Source organism: Archocentrus centrarchus, unplaced genomic scaffold (genome assembly GCF_007364275.1).
Source record: "Archocentrus centrarchus isolate MPI-CPG fArcCen1 unplaced genomic scaffold, fArcCen1 scaffold_24_ctg1, whole genome shotgun sequence".
Lineage (NCBI taxonomy): Eukaryota > Metazoa > Chordata > Actinopteri > Cichliformes > Cichlidae > Archocentrus > Archocentrus centrarchus.
This window is the reverse complement of record NW_022060254.1, coordinates 3,407,982-3,428,589: the sequence shown is the minus strand read 5'-3', so window position 1 is coordinate 3,428,589 and position 20,608 is coordinate 3,407,982. Positions and strand designations below refer to the sequence as shown.

The following is a 20,608-nucleotide window of genomic DNA, read 5'->3' as shown; positions in this document are numbered from 1 at the left end:
TTCACTCTAATCAAAATACAAGAGAAAATTGTGTATTTCCTTGAAATTTTTATTCAAAGAACATAGAGAACACAAGCTGTTGGCTATGAATTGCTAATGCTACCCAGTCGTATGTGAACTATTAAACCCAATGTGTGACCCATCTACCATTAGGACACTTTAATACAAGATATGTACATTTGCCCCAATTACCAGTTTGAATTTTCTTTTTATATAAATTAATGAATTCATATAAATATTCAACTGTACATACTTGTAAGTAATTTCAACCTGAATTTATGTTATTACTGTGGCCCACCTGCAGCAGGGCCCCTGGTCCACACTTTGGGAGTAAGTGCATTAGGGTAAGACTCAACTATAAAACCATCACAGTGGCAGACATCCAGGAAAGGGTCTCACATATGAATAACTGGACGGCACCATGATACACACATACTGGCTAAAGAAGCTAACCGCACTCCATGATGGTATGAAGGCCTGGCAGCACAAATGAGCCAGCTGCTAGAGGCAAAGATGCAACCAAAATGGCTGACTGAAGGCCGGATGGTCCTGATCCCCAAGAACCCCTAAAAGGGACCAGCCCTATCCAACTACGGGCCCATAACCTGCCTCAGTAGAACATGGAAACTCATGTCAGGCATCATAGCAGCTAAGATGAGTAGGCATGTGGCACAGTACATGAGCGAGGCCCAGAAAGGATGTGGCAGAAGGACCAGGGGAGCAAAACACCAGCTACTAATAGATAGAGCAGTCACTCAAGATGGCAAGACTGACCAACCTGTGCATTGCCTGGATTGACTACAAGAAAGCCAATGACTCGATGCCACACATGTGGATCCTGGAATGCTTAGAACTATAGAAGATCAACAGGACCCTAAGGACTTTCATCAAAAACTCACTGGGTATGTGGAGAACACCACTAGAGTCCAAATCTGAAAGCCCATCGCACAAGTCAACATCAAGCTAGGTCAAAATGGGACACGCCCCCAAGGGTGGTTGAGAACAACAGAGCTAAGATCCCGTGGGACCTCCAGATAAAGACAGACAAACTTGTGATGGCTTACCAACCAGACATTGTAGTGGTGGACAAACAAATGAAGAAGGTTGTAGTGATAGATGTTCTAATACCAAGTAATGGCAACATCAAGAGGAAGGTACAAAAGAACATTGATAAATACCAAGGGCTCAGAGAGGAGCTGGAAAGGATGTGGAACAGGAAGTTAACAGTGGTCCCCGTGGCAATTGGAACACTCGGGGGAGTGACCCCCCAAGCAGGGGGAGTGGTCCAGCAGATTCCTGAAATGACATCTGTAAAAAGTAAATTTGAAATGTAAACACCAATTGATTATTGCTGAGTCCTGTCAGTGAACGTCGTGTTTATACACAGAGAGGAGCAGGATTGCCACCATGTTTCACTGTTGGGATTGTATTGGGCAGGTGATGAGCAGTGCCTGGTGTTCTCTACACATACTGCTTACAATCAATGCCAAAAAGTTCAATCTTTGTCTCATCAGACCAGAGAATCTTATTTCTCATAGTCTGGAAGTCCTTTGTGTGTTTTTTTGGCAAACTCTATGCGGGCTTTCATATGTCTTGCACTGAGGAGAGGCTTCCGTCGAGCCACTCTGCCATAAAGCCTCGACTGGTGGAGGGCTGCAGTGATAGTTGACTTTGTGGAACTTTCTCCCATCTCCCTACTGCATCTCTGGAGCTCACCCACAGTGATCTTTGGGTTCTTCTTTACCTCTCTCACCAAGACTTTTCTCCCACGATTGCTCAGTTTGGCTGGACGGCCAGGTCTAGGAAGAGTTCTGGTTGTCCCAAGCTTCTTCCATTTAAGGATTATGGAGGCCACTGTGCTCTTAGGAACCTTGAGCACTGCAGAAATTTTGTAACCTTGTTTAGATCTGAGCCTTGCCACATTTCTGTCTCTGAGCTCCTTGGGCAGTTCTTTCAACCTCATGATTCTCATTTGCTCTGACATGCACTGTGAGCATGTCAGAGCAGGTGTGTGCCTTTCCTAATCAAGTCCAATCAGTTTAATTAAACACAGTTAGACGCCAATGAAGGAGTAGAACCATCTCAAGGAGGATCAGAAGAAATGGACAGCATGTGAGTTAAACATGAGTGTCACAGCAAGGGGTCTGAATACTTATGACCATGTGATATTTCAGTTTTTCTTTTTTAATAAATTTGCAAAAATTTCTACATTTCTGTTTTTGTTCTGTCAAGATGGAGTGCTGAGTGTACATTAATGAGAAATAACATGAACTTTGTTGATTTTAGCAAATGGCTGCAATGAAACAAAGAGTGAAAAATTTAAAGGAGTCTGAATACTTTCCGTACCCAATGTACATGTACGATTATACACCCTATATATTTTAGTTGACTATATTCTTACGCTAATTAGTTCGACTAAAACTAGAAAAAACCAAAACTATTCAGAGGACTAAATTTTGACTAAAACTAAATTAAATTTTCCTCAAAAGACTATGAATAAAACAAAATCAAAATTTGCTGTCAAAATTAGCACTGATTGTAATATACATGAATGCAGTTTATAAGATTAGAAATGGAGCCTGAAAGTCAGTATTTTGTATGAGCTTCTTTATTCTTCAGCACAGTCTGATCTCTCTGAGGCAGCTTTCTGTAATTTCTGAAGTAGTCTTCAGGAACAGTTCTCCAGGCTTCTTGAAGGTCATCCAAAGTTCTTCTTTGGATGTTTCTGCCTTTTGTTACATTCACTGCCAGGACGCTCCCACATTGCTTCAGTAATGTTGAAGTCTGGGCTGTGGGGAGGCCAATCCATGACTGTTAGTGTTCCATTGTGTGTTTTTCTTTCCAGGCATGCTTTTACTGCAGTGCCAGCATGTTTTAGACTTTTCTGTGCTGATAAATGAGTTTTGACAAGATATCAGCACCAGTGGATGAAATGCAGGCCCAAACCATGACAGAACTTGCACTGTGTTTTACAGACAGCTGTAGACACTCATTGTTGCACCTCCCTCCTGATCTCCTCCATACATATCGATTATAATTTGAACAAAAATTTCCAATTTGTGCTCATCACTCTATAAAAGCCATTGTTCAGTGCCATTATTGACTAATTCATAGTTTGTTTGTTTTTTAAGCGGCTTTAATAAAATTCCAAAAAGCAGGATTCATGAGTATCAATCAGTTTATCTTCAGTACACATTTCTGAGAAGGCTCATCTGTCTGATTGTGGAAGGCCAGTTGGGACAAATCTGTCATGTAAATCAGGTTCGACATCAGGCAACAGAAGTGGGAGGAGGTGGTGGGTGTTCATATTAATGCTGATGACACATTATAAGCTACCTTTAGTGGGTAGCTTTTAAAATGATTTAATAATTGATAAAAGTGCAGCTCGAGGCTGCATTGATGGAGCTTCTAACAGGAGACTGAAAAGGGAGAAAGCTTAGATTGCTTAGTCTCTGGAGCTTGAAAAAAGGCGACTGGACTTCTTTTTGTTTCTTGAAGACGTTTCACCTCTCATCCGAAAGGCTTCTTCAGTTCTCAACCAAATGGTGGAAACATTTTGGACAGGGAAAACAGATGGTTTGAAAGAGGAGTGAAAGAAGCCATCTATGTCCACTGTGAACAACCATCATTGAACAGAGGAGGTGGATTACGTCACCAACTTTCCCCCGCTTACAGTGCTGTCCTGAGCTCCCTTCCCAGACGTCTCAACCCCCATTCACACCTTTGTTCCAGTGACCTCAATAGGCCACAGGAAACAATGGAGCGGAGTCCTAAATTGGTTTCAACTGAAACCACTGATTAAATATGACCCACGCCCTCTTCACACCTGGGCACATGTGTTCACGCACATGATCAATAGAGGGTCATAACCACCTCCATGGGACTACGCCCACAGGGGTTTAAATACCTGGGTCTCTCCACCATTTGGTTGAGAACTGAAGAAGCCTTTCGGATGAGAGGTGAAACGTCTTCAAGAAACAAAAAGAAGTCCAGTCGCCTTTTTTCAAGCTCCAGAGACTACTATGACCTGGATGACTGAGAATCTACACAGACACTTAGATTGCTTAGCACAGTGCTACTTAAAAAACAATTTACTTACTTATTTATTAGATTCACAAAAATAAATTGATGAAAACAATGTTTGGTGATTTGCAGTGGAAAATGTGTGAAAGGTCATACTGACTAAAAAATTATCTATTTTAGATTTTCAAAACTTGTCCCACCATTGGTTTCAGCTTTGTTTTAGACAGTGAAAATACTTCAGCATGAAATGTTAACAAAACATTTGTCAATCACAGCAAAGTTTTGTGAAGAAAGCGCCATCTCTTGGTGACACTGTAATTGAGGGAAAGGGGTGTGGTCATGGTGGGAGGTAGATACGCCCAGAAGAAGGAGGGGGACTTCCAGCTGACAGCCGGCTGGCAGCAGCAATTTTAGGTGGCTCCATCTGTATGCAGAACAGCAGTGGGGATGGAGCATCTCCTTGATAAATCCCGCACTTGACGCTGACTTGTACAATCTCATTGAAGTTGGCCTCTAGTGTTGTTTTCCACATCCCCATTGAGCTCTTGATGAAGGCCCTTAGGGTCCTGTTGGCCAGGACCATGTGTGTGGCATTGAGACATAGGCTTTCTTGTAATCGATCCAGGTGGTGCATTCTATCTATCACCTTTATTTATTGCGCCTGTTTAAACTCGTTATCTGTATAAACGCCTGTCCACACACTCAATCAATCCCACTCCAACCTTTGCACCATACATAAGACCAAAGAGCTGTCCAAAGACACCAGGAACAAAACTGGACACCTGCACAAGGCTGGGATGGGCTCAGTAGGCAAGCAGCTTGGTGACAAGGCAACAACTGTTGTTGCAAGTATTAGAAAATGGAAGAAACAGAAGATGATTGTCAGTCTTCCTTGGTCTGCGGCTCCACGCAAAATCACCACCTTATGGTGCAGAAATTTGGGTATTGTTTTAATCTAAAACAAACAAAAACATGTTAATATGAAAATTGTTAGATGGTAATTCAGAGTATAATAATAAGGATGGTTTTGAAAAAGGTCAGTAATCAGCACAGAACTTCATGGGGGGACCTGGTCAATGACCCGCACACAGCTGGGACCACATTCTCAAAGATGATCCTTAGTAACACACTATGCTGCCCTGGATTAAAATCCTGCAGGGCATCCAAGGTCCCCCTGCTCACGTCAGAAAATATCCAGGTCTGTTTTAAGTTCACCAATGACAATCTAGATGATCCAGAGGAGGCATGGGATAAGGTCATGTGGTCAGATGAGACCAAAAAAGAGCTTTTTGGTATCAGCCTCATCGTGTTTGGAGGAAGCAGAAAATGAGTAAAACAGCAAGAACCCCACCCCCACAGTGAAGCATGGAGTGGAAACATTATACTTTGGGGGTACTTTTCTGCAAAGGGGACAGGAAGACTGCACCGCATTGAAGGGAGGATGGACTGGGTTATGTATCATTATATTTTGGCCAACAACCTCCTCCTCCTAAGTAAGAGCATTGAAGATTGTCATGGCTGGGTCTTACGGCATGACAATGACCTGAAACACACAACCAGGGCAACTAAGGTATGTCTGTGTGTGTTGTTATGGTAGGCCCTGAAACAAATTTTTATGCTACTGATCAAATGTTCCACAGCAAATCACCACCTTATGGTGCAGAAATTTGTGTATTTTTTTACCTAAAACAAACAACATGTTAATATTAAAATTGTTAGATGGAAATTCAGAGTATAATAATATAAAAAAAAGGTAAATAAATGATCACTTGATAATTCTATAAGGATTAACTGTGTGTGCAACACTAGGATTCTAATTTTTATGATCACTGGAAAAGCCTGAATCCTTACCTGAGAATTTCCAAGGTCCAATGTAAACTTTCCAGTCCTGCAGAGACAAGCTTCATTCCTGAATCCCGAAGGTCATTATTACTGAGGTCCAGCACTCTCAGGCTAGAGGACTGGGAGCTGAGAACTGAATACAGAGCTTCACAGCTTCTCTCTGAGAGGTTACAGCCACTCAGTCTGAAAAACAATATTTTGGTCAAATTAAATCACTGTAGTTGCAGTTGGAACTGATTGATCTCCAGCGTGAGACCTTCTTGAAGGAGAAGTTCAACTATCTTAAATGAGTTTTATGCTTCTTTAAGCGCAAATAAATCATAAATGGACTAGTTCTTACATAGCGCTCTTCTACTCTATCTGAGCACTCAAAGCAATTATACAACATGTTTACATTCATCCGTTCATACAAGCACTTCCATATGGAACTAATCTAAGTGCTTTTATTGTCTAACATTTACACACATTCATACTCCAACACTTGTGTCAGAGAGCAACATGGGGTTCAGTATCTTGCCCAAGGATACTTTGGCACGCACCCCGGAATCAAACCGCCAACCTTCCAATTGGTAAGTGACCTGCTCTACCTCCTGAGCTACAGCCAAATTCTTTAAAAATCCTGCAAAGTGATTTCCTGGATTTTTGTTTCTCATTTTGCCTCTCGTAGTTGAAGTGTACCTATGATGTACAGACTTCTCTCATCTTTCTGTGTAGGAGAACTTGCACAATCAGTGCCTGACTAAATATGTCCTGCCCCACTGTAAATTCAAATATAAGTGCTGTCTCCAGGTGTAAAACACAATGAGGGACACCTGGAAATGTCAGGTCTGTGATGTGCTCCTCTGTCTTGTGGTAGACAGAAACAGTTTTTTGGAGTAGGACAAATAAATTGTGTGGCATCTTGAATTGAAATCTGGTTCTGGAAATAAAAAATGCACCTGAGAAATTGGAATAAAAATAGTTTTATATAACTTTGTTATTTGTTAAATTTGTACATAGGTTTTAGAATTTGCAAATTGCTTGTATTTTAAGTTGCAAAATGTTTTATGTTTATGTTTATGTTATATATGTTATATATTTATGAGATTTTAGGTCCAATGAGTCGTACGGTCAGCATTGAAAATTAAAAAAATTACTTTAGAGTCACATATGTCAGGATATGCTGAAAAAAAAATATCCAAAACAAAGGCAAGTTAAACAGCTTTAACACTAGAACTCCCAGAATTTTAGAACTACTAGAACTCCCATAGGTGGTCATTTTGACCACCATACATTATTTGCTTACATTTATAATAAATCATTATCATATGTACAAATATAATTTATAATCAATAAAAATATAAAAGAATAAATGGATCTGTAATATTATCAATCAACTAAAGATGGTTGTGGCAAGGAACATCAGTTACCGGAACATACAGTGCCTTGCGAAAGTATTCGGCCCCCTTGAACTTTTCAACCTTTTGCCACATTTCAGGCTTCAAACATAAAGATATAAAATTTTAATTTTTTGTGAAGAATCAACAACAAGTGGGACACAATCGTGAAGTGGAATGAAATTTATTGGATGTGTCAAACTTTTTTAACAAATAAAAAACTGAAAAGTGGGGTGTAGCATGCCCCCCGAACAAGGATGAGACTTTACTGATGGTTTGTGGCGTTTTTATTGAGCTACGACCTTTCACCATAGCCGTGTCAAACAACAACCAACCAACCAACCAACCAACGTAAGAGCTTTTGCCTCTTCGGAGGGGCTGCAAGTGAGAAGATAACTGAAGATACAAGCAGGATAAACCGTGTCTCCGTCCGTTGCATTGAAGCGTAAACAAGCTACAGTCACATTCAGCTCACTGCGCTAAACAGGAAGTGCACTTCAAAATAAAAGCTTATACACGGAAGCCTGCAAATTTACAACATTTTCAAGTGGAAAAACTACAATCACTTTGCTGCAATAAAACATGCTTGCGGTTACTTACACTCCCACCAAAATTATGAATGTTTGTTGGTTTACATCCGAACAACAACAAATAATTTTCAACAAGAGATAACCATTTCTACTTATTAACTTATGAACACTCTAATATCAAGATTAGCTTTTGTACTGGACGCTCTACAATAGAAAGCTTATTAGAACGTTGCCCTTTGTTATTCAGTCTCTTGTCTCCAAAGAAGATTTTTACTCTTCTCACGAGTCCATCCTTGCCACTAAAGGTCTCTAAGACTCTGGCAAGTCTCCATTCACCTCTGGGTGACAGTTCATTAATGTCCAACACAACATCACCTACTTTCAGGTTTCTTTTTGGTGAGTGCCAGCGCTGCCTGGCGATAATGTTGTGTAGATACTCGCGCCTCCACCTGCACCAGAACTGCTCTGCCAGAAACTGCACACGACGCCATCTCTTTGCTCCGTAGAGGTCCTCCTTTGGGAAAGCACCAGGTGGGGGTAGTGCTGCGCTGGATTTCATGTGGAGCAGATGGTTAGGGGTAAGGGGTTCTAAGCTGTCAGGATCGTTAAGGTTATCAACTGTCAGTGGGCGGCTATTGACTATGGCCATAGCTTCATAGAATAAAGTCCTTAATGAAGCATCATTAAGTCTACCATGGGCGAGTGACAGAGTTGTATTCAGTACACTTCTGACAGTCTTTATCTGGCGTTCCCACACTCCGCCTGCATGACTGGAGTGAGGTGCATTCATCACAAAGTCGCACTGTTTTTGGGACAAATAAGTGCTCAGTCTTTGGGTGTCTAGTCCATTTAGGGCTGCTTTAAGCTCATTTTGTGCGCCAACAAAGTTTGTTCCCTGATCACACTGGATTTGACGGACTGAACCCCTAATAGCAATGAAACACCTTAATGCGTTTATGAATGTGTCAGTGGATAGGTCGTCTAATAACTCAATGTGAATGGCACGGGAGCAAAAGCAAGTAAATATTAGTCCATACCGTTTATGTTGTTTTCTTCCTTCTATGGTAACAAACGGGCCAAAACAGTCCATACCGCAGTATGTGAAGGGAGGAGATGGCTCTAAGCGTTCAGCAGGTAAGTCACTCATTCTTTGGCCCTCTGGAGCCCTACGGAGTCTGCGACAGATGATACACTGACGGATGAAAGATGCAACTGTTCTGCTCATACCTGGGATCCAGTAACCAGTAGATCTGATTTCGTTTATGGTGAAGCCTTTTCCTTGATGCTTTACTTTGTCATGACAGTGAGATATTATGAGTTTGGTCACATGATGCTCTTTTGGGATAACAATAGGATGTTTGAAAGAGTCTTTGGTGGATGAAAGTCTCCCTCCCACCTTGAGTAGACCATCCTTGTCCACAAAAACATCTAGGTGGAACAGTTTGTTGTGATGTGGGAGCTGACTGCCTTTGCTTAACAGCTTTATCTCCTTTCCATATGTTTGTTTTTGGACATCCTGGAGAATGACATGTGCCGCTCTTTCTTGTTCATTCACTGTTGTAGGTGCATTTGATTTGACCTTTCTGACCCTTCTTGAGAGACGTGCTACAGCTTTGACTGCTTTAGACCATGACGAGAACTTTGACAGACGTTCTGCAAGGCTGAATGTCTCTGTAACTTTAGTTAACATTGTCTGTGTTTTTCGGACCTCTGGATCTCCAATGGACAGATCTAGCTCTATACTTGGTATTGTGGGCAGGTCCCTCTCCCAGAGAAAGGAAGGACCAGTGAACCAGTCAGATGAGAGAAGTTCAGTGACAGTTTTACCCCTAGATGCACTATCGGCTGGGTTCTCTGCTGATGGCACATAAAACCATTGCTGAGGGCTTGTGCATTGCCGAATCTTTTGGACTCTATTTGCCACAAAGGTGTGGAAACGACGTGCATCATTGTTTATATAGCCCAAAACTACCTTTGAATCAGTCCAAAAATACTCTTTGACTTGAGCATAACAGAGTTCCTCTCTTAGCATGTTACTGACTGCCGTTGATACTACAGCTGCTGTGAGCTCAAGTCTGGGTGTTGTGGTCAGCTTGGTAGGAGAAACACGGGCTTTAGCTATCACTAGTGAGCAGTGGATCTCCTCTTTCTCATTTATGGCTCTCAAATAGGTGCATTGTCCATAACCACTTGTACTCGCATCTGAAAAGTGGTGCAACTCTATTCCTTTAATGTCTCTAAAACTAGCTGGGAGGTAACAGCGAGTTATGTTTACTTTGTCTAGATTGGCAAAGTCACGTTGCCAGCTCTCCCACCTTGGCCTCAGTGCTTCTGGCAGGGGGTCGTCCCAGTTGATACCTTGGTGGCACATTTCCTGCAGGATCTGTTTTCCGATTAGCACGTATGGCGCCAGGAAGCCAAGGGGATCGTAGATGGATGCGACAGTTGATAGGATGCCTCGGCGTGTTGGTGGCTGATCCTTTAAAGTGTTGTCAAACTTGAAACAGTCCTTCACGATACTCCATTGAATGCCTAAGGCCCTTTCTTGTGGCATGTCTTTGAATGTTAAGTCTTTTGTTTTAGTCTCTATTGCACATTCTGATGATGGGATGCTTTGTAGGACAGCAGGGTTGTTTGAAATAAATTTGTGTAGACGGAGCCCTCCTTGTGCACATATTTCTGTAGCCTCTTGTGCAAGCTGTATTGCCCTTTCAACTGTGTTTGTGCTTGTCACTCCATCGTCTACATAAAAGTCTTTCTCCATAAACTCAGATCCCACGGGGTGTGTGTGACAATGTTCTTTTGCTAAGTACTTTAGTCCATAATTTGCACAGCCTGGGGATGATGCTGCACCAAAAAGATGTACCTTCATTCTGTAAACCTGTGGCTGTGTCTCTGTGTTGCCATTTTTCCACCACAGAAAACGCAGGTAGTCTCTGTCACACTGCTGGACATGAAACTGATGGAACATCTTTTCTATATCGCACATGAGAGCAATAGGATGTTGTCTAAACCGTAGGAGGATGCCTGTTAGATTATTGATTAGGTCTGGCCCTTGAAGAAGATGATCATTTAGACTTGTACCATTGTGTTTGGCTGAACAATCGAATACAACACGCAGTTTAGTGGGCTTTTTGGGATGATAAATCCCGTGATGGGGTATGTACCATTGTTCACCTTGTTTTCCTTCGTTGTGTACTTCTTCGACGTCACCCCTTTCAATAATGTCTTTCATGTAGGTTATGTAGTCTCTTTTGTATTTCTCGTCTTTATTGAACTTTCGCTTTAAGTGTTCAAGTCTGATTTCAGCAAGCCTTCTGTTGTCAGGTAAGTGTGGCCTTTGTTTGAATGGTAGAGGCATCTCGCAGTGTCCTTGTTCATTTTTCCTTATTCCTTCCTTGAGCTTGTCCAAAAAGATGAGATCCTCTTGCGAGACAGTTTTGTCGCTTGCTTTTGTGTCCTTAAAATCTGACTCTAGCACATTAATCACATCCATGGGAGTTACAGGGGGTAGTTCCTTCACTGTGACTCTATGACACAAACTTGACTTGGTTTCACTGAGCTCAAATGTGGAGCCTCCAACAATGCTCCACCCTAGGTCCGTGAGGATTGCATAGGGCTCATTGCCTTCTCCTAGTAGAACTTGTCTTGGGGCTAGAGATCTGGGACAGTTAAATCCGATAAGGAGTCCAACATCACAACTTAAAAGAGGTGGTATCTTATCAGAGATTTCTGTCAGGTGGGGCCATTGTTTTGCTGTGTCACTGGTGGGTATATTGTCATAGTTAATTGGTATAAAGTCCTTGGTGTATGAGGGGGGAAGATCGATGCGAACGTCTGAGTCATAACCTCTCACACACAATCCAGATACTCTGTGACTCTTAACAATAGAATGGACACCCAGCATAGTAGATAGCTTTAACTTTACAGGGTGAGTGTCTGCTTGTAGCTGGTTGCTTACTTCTTCACTGACAAATGTGCTGTCACTTTGTGTGTCTAAAAGTGCGTACACTAATTGCTCGTTAGTAGGGCTCTGAACCGTGGACACCCATACAGGAACGATCATGGATGTGCCATTTGACTGACCCACCTTAGTAACATTGAGAGCTGTGACTGCCGTAGTTTCTTGTGGAGTGCTAGGAGCTGCGTTGACAGGGCTTGGAAACCTTTCATTGGCATTGTGATTGTCATTGTGCAGACAAGTGGGATGCCTTCCCTTGCAAATGTCACATGTGTGTCTGTGGCGACAATCTTTGGCATTATGACCCACCTTTAAACATCCATAGCACAACTTGTTGTCCTTAACATATGTGCGCTTCTCCTCTAAGGGCCTTTCTGAGAAGTTTGGACACTTGAACAGCTGGTGGTTTTCATCTTTGCAAAACATGCAGGGCACCTTTAATTTAGTGTTGGTTGTCCTTCCCTTATTGTTTTGTACCATAGTTTGCGTCGTGAAGACATGAGTGGATCTGTTTGGTTTAAAGTCCTTTGTGGTCCTCTTCTCGTAGGATGAACTGCATGAATGAAGAGCATATGAAGAAGTGACAGGGTTGCACGCGATTTCTGCCTCAACTGCCACAAATTGTGCAAAGTCCTTGAACAAAGGAAAATCTTTTCCCTCCATGAGTGCAACTGTGACCTGACAATTCCAACGGGCTGCCAGCCAATCTGGAACTTTCTGCAACAACTTTTCCTCACAGTCACTTAGAATCTCTAGACCTTTCACATGGGGCATGGCTTGGAGACATGCATTTAGAAAGTCTGAAAATGTCCTTAGTCCTTCCGCATCCTTTGAACTTATTTTAGGCCATTTTGACAATTTGTCTCTAAAAGCTCGTTGGACAACAAAGGGCTGACCATAACGTTGGTCAAGCTTTTGCCATGCATCCTTGTAAGCCTCTTCATCACTGCGATAAAATATGCCCTCTAGACATTTTTGTGCCAAGCCTGTGACATACCTTTTTAGCAAGTGGAGTTTATCAGCAGGTGAGATTCCTTTGCAGTCCACAAGTGAAGTGAACGATGCCTTCCATTCTATGTAGGTAATTGGATCTCCACTGAAAACTGTGGGCATTGGCATTGGGATTCTGTTTATGGCTATACTGTTTTGAATTGCTTGGGCTAACTGGGAAATGTCTGTAGGGGGTGTTTGAGTGAAGACTTGATGGTTCGGATCGTTTGCAGCGGGGATTGACACGTTGTTTCGTGGCATTGATGAGCGAGGTAAGCCACTAGAGGGTGCTGGTGCTTCATGAAAGGATTGATGGTCAACAGAGAAAAGCATATTATCATTTTGCATTTGCTGATTGTCCATATCCACGTTCATTTCTCTGTCATAGGTCTCAAGTTTCGCACGAGCAGCTCGCATTTCTTTTTCTGCCTTCAAATGCTCAAGCTCTGATTTTTGTACCTCCAATTCCTTTCTGTGTTGCTCCTCTATGTCTCTTATTTTTTCCTTTTGTCTAATTTCCTCTTGCAAGATTTTATATTCCGCTTCCTTTGCAGCTAACTCTGCAGCTGCATCAATCCTTTTAGCTGCGATGCTTGAAGTATCAGACTGTTTGCCAACACTTAACTGAGAGGCAGTACCGTAGAGAGAGTGGGCGTATTGGTGTGTCAGGAGCTGATGAAGACGTTGCCTTTCTGTAGCCGAATCAAAGTCATCTATTGCTACTATACGTTCATTAAGTATTTTCATAATGTCCTTATTTACTGCTTCACAAGAGTCCATTCTGCGTCTAGTGTCAGGAGATGGCGTACTACGCTCCCTTATTTCACTGTACACTTTCATCATGTCCTGCAATTTCTTTTCAATATCATCTGCCATAGCACATAACGCTTGCTCGGATAAATCAGTTTTGAGGCTTTCCCTGGATGTTCTGATTAGTACTTTCCATTGATCATAGAGGCTTTGTAGTTTTCTGTCCTTTTTAATCAGTTCGTCTTTATTATATGCTAGCATTTTCTCCGTTAGCACGCTAGGCCGCTCTGAACGCCTGGGCAGTGTTAACTGAGCCGCCGTTTCGTTAAGCTCAGCTAATTGTCTCTCTTTGTGTTCAATGTTGTCCTTTAATTCTTGCCGTGACATACTCTCTGTATCTCCTTTGTGTAATAAACTTCTCGATTCATTTATTTCTGTTTGTAGCTTATGTGTGTGCTCTTCGATGCCGTCCATTTTCCTTGTTATTGTAGCTCACCTTCTCCTTTAGCCTTAGCTTGTTAGCCTTTAACCGTAGCTGCTCCAGCTCGCTGCCTGTGCCGTTGCCGTTGTCCTTAGCCTTCATGGGCAGCTCGATGTAGCACGCTGATGTGAAGCTCTTACTGTAGCATGCCCCCCGAACAAGGATGAGACTTTACTGATGGTTTGTGGCGTTTTTATTGAGCTACGACCTTTCACCATAGCCGTGTCAAACAACAACCAACCAACCAACCAACCAACGTAAGAGCTTTTGCCTCTTCGGAGGGGCTGCAAGTGAGAAGATAACTGAAGATACAAGCAGGATAAACCGTGTCTCCGTCCGTTGCATTGAAGCGTAAACAAGCTACAGTCACATTCAGCTCACTGCGCTAAACAGGAAGTGCACTTCAAAATAAAAGCTTATACACGGAAGCCTGCAAATTTACAACATTTTCAAGAGGAAAAACTACAATCACTTTGCTGCAATAAAACATGCTTGCGGTTACTTACATGGGGCGTGCAATATTATTCGGCCACTTTACTTTCAGTGCAGCAAACTCACTCCAGAAGTTCAGTGAGGATCTCTGAATGATCCAATGTTGTCCCAAATGACTGATGATGATAAATAGAATCCACCTGTGTGTAATCAAGTCTCCGTATAAATGCACCTGCTCTGTGATAGTCTCAGGGTTCTGTTCAAAGTGCAGAGAGCATCATGAAGACCAAAGAACACACCAGGCAGGTCAGAGATACTGTTGTGGAGAAGTTCAAAGCCGGATTTGGATACAAAAAGATTTCCCAAGCTTTAAACATCTCAAGGAGCACTGTGCAGGCAATCATATTGAAATGGAAGGAGTATCAGACCACTGCAAATCTACCAAGACCCAGCCGTCCCTCTAAACTTTCATCTCAAACAAGGAGAAGACTGATCAGAGATGCAGCCAAGAGGCCCATGATCACTCTGGATGAACTGCAGAGATCTACAGCTGAGGTGGGAGAGTCTGTCCATAGGACAACAATCAGTTGTACACTGCACAAATCTGGCCTTTATGGAAGAGTGGCAAGAAGAAAGCTATTTCTCAAAGATATCCATAAAAAGTCTTATTTAAAGTTTGCCAAAAGCCACCTGGGAGACACACCAAACATGTGGAAGATGAAACCAAAATTGAACTGTTAGGCCACAATGCAAAACGACACGTTTGGTGTAAAAGCAACACAGCTCATCACCCTGAACACACCATCCCCACTGTCAAACATGGTGGTGGCAGCATCATGGTTTGGGCCTGCTTTTCGTCAGCAGGGACAGGGAAGATGGTCAAAATTGATGGGAAGATGGGGCCAAATACAGGACCATTCTGGAAGAAAAACTGTTGGAGTCTGCAAGAGACCTGAGACTGGGATGGAGATTTATCTTCCAACAGGACAATGATCCAAAACATAAAGCCAAATCTACAATGGAATGGTTCACAAATAAACGTATCCAGGTGTTGGAATGGCCAAGTCAAAGTCCAGACCTGAATCCAATTGAGAATCTGTGGAAAGAGCTGAAGACTGCTGTTCACAAATGCTCTCCATCCAACCTTACTGAGCTCGAGCTGTTTTGCAAGGAAGAATGGGCAAGAATTTCAGTCTCTCGATGTGCAAAACTGATAGAGACATACCCCAAGCAATTTGCAGCTGTAATTGCAGCAAAAGGTGGCGCTACAAAGTATTAACACAAGGGGGCCGAATAATATTGCACGCCCCACTTTTCAGTTTTTTATTTGTTAAAAATGTTTGACACATCCAATAAATTTCATTCCACTTCACGATTGTGTCCCACTTGTTGTTGATTCTTCACAAAAAATTTAGATTTTATATCTTTATGTCTGAAGCCTGAAATGTGGCAAAAGTTTGAAAAGTTCAAGGGGGCCGAATACTTTCGCAAGGCACTTTATATGTGTATAGATTCTCAGTCATCCAGGTCATGGTCTTCTCAATAGCTTGAAAAGAGGTGAGTAGACTTCTTTAAATTTTGTTGAAGTCAGTTCTCCTCTTATCCAAGAAGCTTTTTCAGGCTTTTCCACCCAAATTTGGAGAACCCCAGGTATTTAAACCTTAATGGGAGTCGTCCCCTTTGGAGGTGGTCATTGACCCACTATTATTCATGTGCTGTAGCACAAAAGCTAAGGTGTAAAAAAAAGTGTGGGTCATTACCACCAGGGTTTTTGGGTGGAACTACTGTGTGACACCCTCCCTAAAATAAAAGGTGTGAGTCAGGGTTAAGGTACCTGGGGAGGGATCTCAAGACTACACTGTAGGTAGCTGACAGCTGATGTTTCAAACCACCATCTCAGTGATGGTCATTTACAGTTGACATTGATGGCTTCTTTTACTCCTCTTTCAAACAATCCCGCCTTCCCAGTCCACAATGTCAACAGCTGGAAGAGTGTCCTTCATCCTTTAGGTGCAGAAGTACAGCTGAGTCTTGTCATGCTGAGGTGGCCCTTCCATGTTAGGCCCTTGTGGAGTAGCACTCAGTTTTTCCAATGTAGAAGTCTGAGCACGCTTTGCTGAGTATGGCTGGGATTTCATGTTTGGAGAAAATTTTCCAGCATTTCGCTGACAAACCTGCTACATTAGAGATAATGTTGCAGGTTTGCTATTGCTTCCTAGTTGGCGTCCGACTTTCTTTCCTGTTCATCTTCACTGATTTGCTGAAGGCCCAGTTGGAATAACCACGTCTTTTGAGGATGCCACTGTTCATATTTTGGACTGAGAACAAAGATGGTTTAAAAGAGGAGTGAAAGAGTCCATCTATGTCCACTGTGAACGACCACCAGTGAACAGTGGTGGTGGTTTATGATACCAGCTGTCAGCTTCCTACAATACAATCTAGAGATCCCTTCCAGGTGTCTCAAACCCCACTCACACTTTACTTCAAGTTACCTGCTGAGGCCACCTGAAGTGACCAGGTCTCACAGGTGCCACAGTGGTTTCACAGGAAACCCTTTGTGGTAATGACACACTGGCTCATGTGACAGTGAATACCTAACGGTCATCAACCACCTCCAAAGGGTACAGCCCCCACTAGGGTTTAAATAAAGTCCAGCCAACTGTTTTCAAGTTCTTGAGAACACCAAGAATGACACTTTGAACATCGACAGCAGGTGGTAGCTATCAGGAGTCAAAAAGCATCCAATTTCACCAAATTATGCTGTATATGCATATAGTCAATATGACAGCTATGACCATGGCCACGACCATCTTTAGTTGATTGGTAACATTACAGATCCATGTATTCTTTGATCTTTTATTGATTACAAATTATATTTATACATATCATATTTATTTATCATAATTTTATGTAAATAATGTATGGTGGTCAAAATGACCACCAATGGGAGTTCTAGGTAGAAACACTCATAACCCCCTTGTGTCTTGTAATTTAAAAAAAAAATTACAATGTTAGAAAAAAATATACACATATTTAGGAAAGTGAGGGTCCAACAGTTACATGGGGTTAATAGCAAGAAAGATATTACACTGAAAAATTTGAAAATGGTCAAAATTACCACCTTGGGAGTTCTAGTGTTAAGGTAAAATATAAAGATAAAATCAACTTTTTTTTTTTTTTAAATTGTAGTGGACTACTGTTTTATTCAAGTCAACATTTTAATACTAAAGGGATGATGACATAATTACTTACAGAGCTTTGTTGGAAGCTGTGATCACTGGCAGCAGCCTCAGCAGAGCCTCCTCCGAAGCAGAGTATTTCTTCAGGTCAAACACATCCAGATCTTCTTCTGATGACAGTAAGATGAAGACCAGAGCTGACCACTGAGCAGGAGACAGTTTATCTGCAGAGAGACGTCCTGATCTCAGGGACCCTTGGATCTCCTCCACTAGAGAACGATCATTCAGTTCATTGAGACAGTGGAACAGGTTGATGCTTTTCTCTGCAGACAGATTCTCACTGAGCTTCTCCTTGATGTACTGGACTGTTTCCTGATTGGTCTGTGAGCTACTTCCTGTCTGTGTCAGCAGGCCTCGTAGGAGAGTCTGATTGGTTTGCAGTGAAAGACCCAGGAGGAAGCGGAGGAACAAGTCCAGGTGTCCATTTGGACTCTGTAAGGCCTTGTCCACAGCACTCTGGTAGAAGGATTTCTCTGCAGATTCTCTTGTTTCAGACTTCTGGGAGGGTGGTTGTTCCAGCAGATTGACTCCAGAGTTGATGAAGGTCAGATGGACATGAAGAGCAGCCAGAAACTCCTGAACACTCAGATGGATGAAGCAGAACATCTTGTCCTGGTACAGCCCTCTCTCCTCTTTAAAGATCTGTGTGAACACTCCTGAGTACACTGAGGCTGCTCTGATATCGATGCCACACTCTGTCAGGTCTGATTCATAGAAGATCAGGTTTCCTTTCTGCAGCTGATCAAAAGCCAGTTTTCCCAGAGACTCAATCATCTTCCTGCCCTCTGGACTCCATTGTGGATCTGTCTGAGCATCTCCATCATACTTGACCTTCTTCACTTTGGCCTGAACCACCAGGAAGTGGATGTACATCTCAGTCAGGGTCTTGGGCAGCTGTCCTCCCTCTCTGGTTTTCAGCACATCCTCCAGAACTGTAGCAGTGATCCAGCAGAAGACTGGGATGTGGCACATGATGTGGAGGCTTTGTGATGTCTTGATGTGTGAGATGATCCTGCTGGCCTGCTTCTTATCTCTGAATCTCTTCCTGAAGTACTCCTCCTTCTGTGGGTCAGTGAACCCTCTGACCTCTGTCACCATGTCAACACAGTCAGGAGGGATTTGATTGGCTGCTGCAGGTCGTGTGGTTATCCAGAGGTGAGCAGAGGGAAGCAGTTTCCCCCTGATGAGGTTTGTCAGCAGCACATCCACTGAGGTGGACTTTCTAGGGTCAGTTAGGATTGTAGTTTTGTGGAAGTCCAGAGGAAGTCGACACTCATCCAGACCATCAAAGATGAACACAACCTGGAAGTCTTCAAAGCTGCAGATTCCTGCTTCTTTGGTTTCAGGAAAGAAGTGATGAACAAGTTCCACCAAGCTGAACTTTTCCTCTTTCAGCACATTCAGCTCTCTGAAAGTGAATGGAAACATGAACTGGATGTCCTGGTTGGCTTTGTCTTCAGCCCAGTTGAGGGTGTATTTCTGTGTTAGGACTGTTTTCCCAATGCCAGCCACTCCCTTTGTCAGCACTGTTCTGATTGGGTCATCTCTTCCAGAAGAGGCTTTAAAGATGTCTTCTTGCCTAATTGTTGTTTCTAGACTGTCTGATTTTTTGAATGCTATTTCAATCTGTCTGACCTCATGTTCATCATTGACCTCTGCAGCCCCTCCCTCGGTGATGTAGAGCTCTGTGTAGATCTGATTCAGAAGGGTTGGGTTTCCTGCTTTAGCAATGCCCTCAAACACACACTGGAACTTCTTCTTTAGGTTAGACTTGAGTTTAGTTTGACTCCAATGGAAGTCCCTAATGGAAGTTCCTAAAAGGACCAACAAACAAACTATATCAGTCAAGGAGTGCACATGCTTTGAATTTATGTTTGTCCATTACTTGAGACATTAGTAGATGTTCCATTTAGAGATTTCCTGTTATGGAAAAAAAACAACATTCACTTCGCTGCTGTTCACTCTACATTTCTTTTAAAACACTTTCTAGTGTTAATGTGTACGTGTAAACAAGATAATGCCTAAAGTAGCAAAAACTGGTCAAGAAGTCAGTGAAAAGTCAAAACAACACAAGTTAAGTAACTACCGTCTTTGTGGCAAAGCACAGAGAGCTACTGCTAGCATGGTGGTGACGGGTGGAGAGGAGAAACATGAGGACACTAAAATGGACATCTGTTGTAACAACCATAAAAAGTGAGTTCTCCTAGATATTTGACAAAGTCATAGAAGCAATTGAGAGTATGGGAAAAGAGATAAATTCTTGAAAAGAAGGGCTAGCACAAACCAAGATACAGTGGGGAAAATAAGAATTTAATACCCTGCAGATTTTGCAAGTTTTCCCTCCTACAAAGTTTGGAGAGGTCTGTAATTTTTATGGTAGGTACAATTCAACTGTGAGACATAGAATAAAAATAAAAAAAATTATTATTGCATGAAATAAGTACTTGATATAATCAAAAAACAGAAATTAATATTTGGTATGGAAACCTATGTTTGCAGTTTACAGAGGTCAGATTTTTCTTGTAGTTCCTGACACACTGCAGCAGAATGCTTGCTGGTTGGTAGGTGATTAAATACTTGTTTTATGGAATACAATGCAAGTTGATTATTTACAAATTATACAATGTAATTTTCTCAGTCTTTTTTAATTTAAACTCTGTCTCTCACAGTTGAAGTGTAAATACATTAAAAATTACAGACACCGCACCACCACCACCAGCCATCTTTGTAGGTGGAAAAACGGCAGTGTATAAAATACTTATTATCCAGACTGTATCTTACACCTGTGCAATTAATTTAATACAATAAAACCATACCAGACATATATATAAAGTGTGACTCCAAAGGAACATTAATAAATTGCATATGGGAATTCAGGCAAAATAATATTTTGGTAATGTGCATTTATAGACTTTAGTGTGTTGAGTACAAAAAAGTGTATAGCCTTGACCTGGAAAAACATCAACTGACCCAGTACCACCCAG

At 42.1% G+C, this 20,608-nt stretch overlaps 1 protein-coding gene across 1 annotated transcript in view; it reads right to left on the bottom strand.

The window, feature by feature from the left end:
- Window positions 1-20,608, bottom strand: part of LOC115775626 (NLR family CARD domain-containing protein 3-like) — a 32,398-nt gene that overhangs the window by 8,258 nt on the left and 3,532 nt on the right. The window contains exons 4-5 of the mRNA XM_030723095.1: window positions 17,638-19,438; window positions 5,875-6,048 (exon numbers count right to left, since the gene is read on the bottom strand). Of these exons, the coding sequence (XP_030578955.1) occupies window positions 5,875-6,048; window positions 17,638-19,438 (1,975 nt within the window). The remainder of the gene's footprint in view (window positions 1-5,874; window positions 6,049-17,637; window positions 19,439-20,608) is intronic.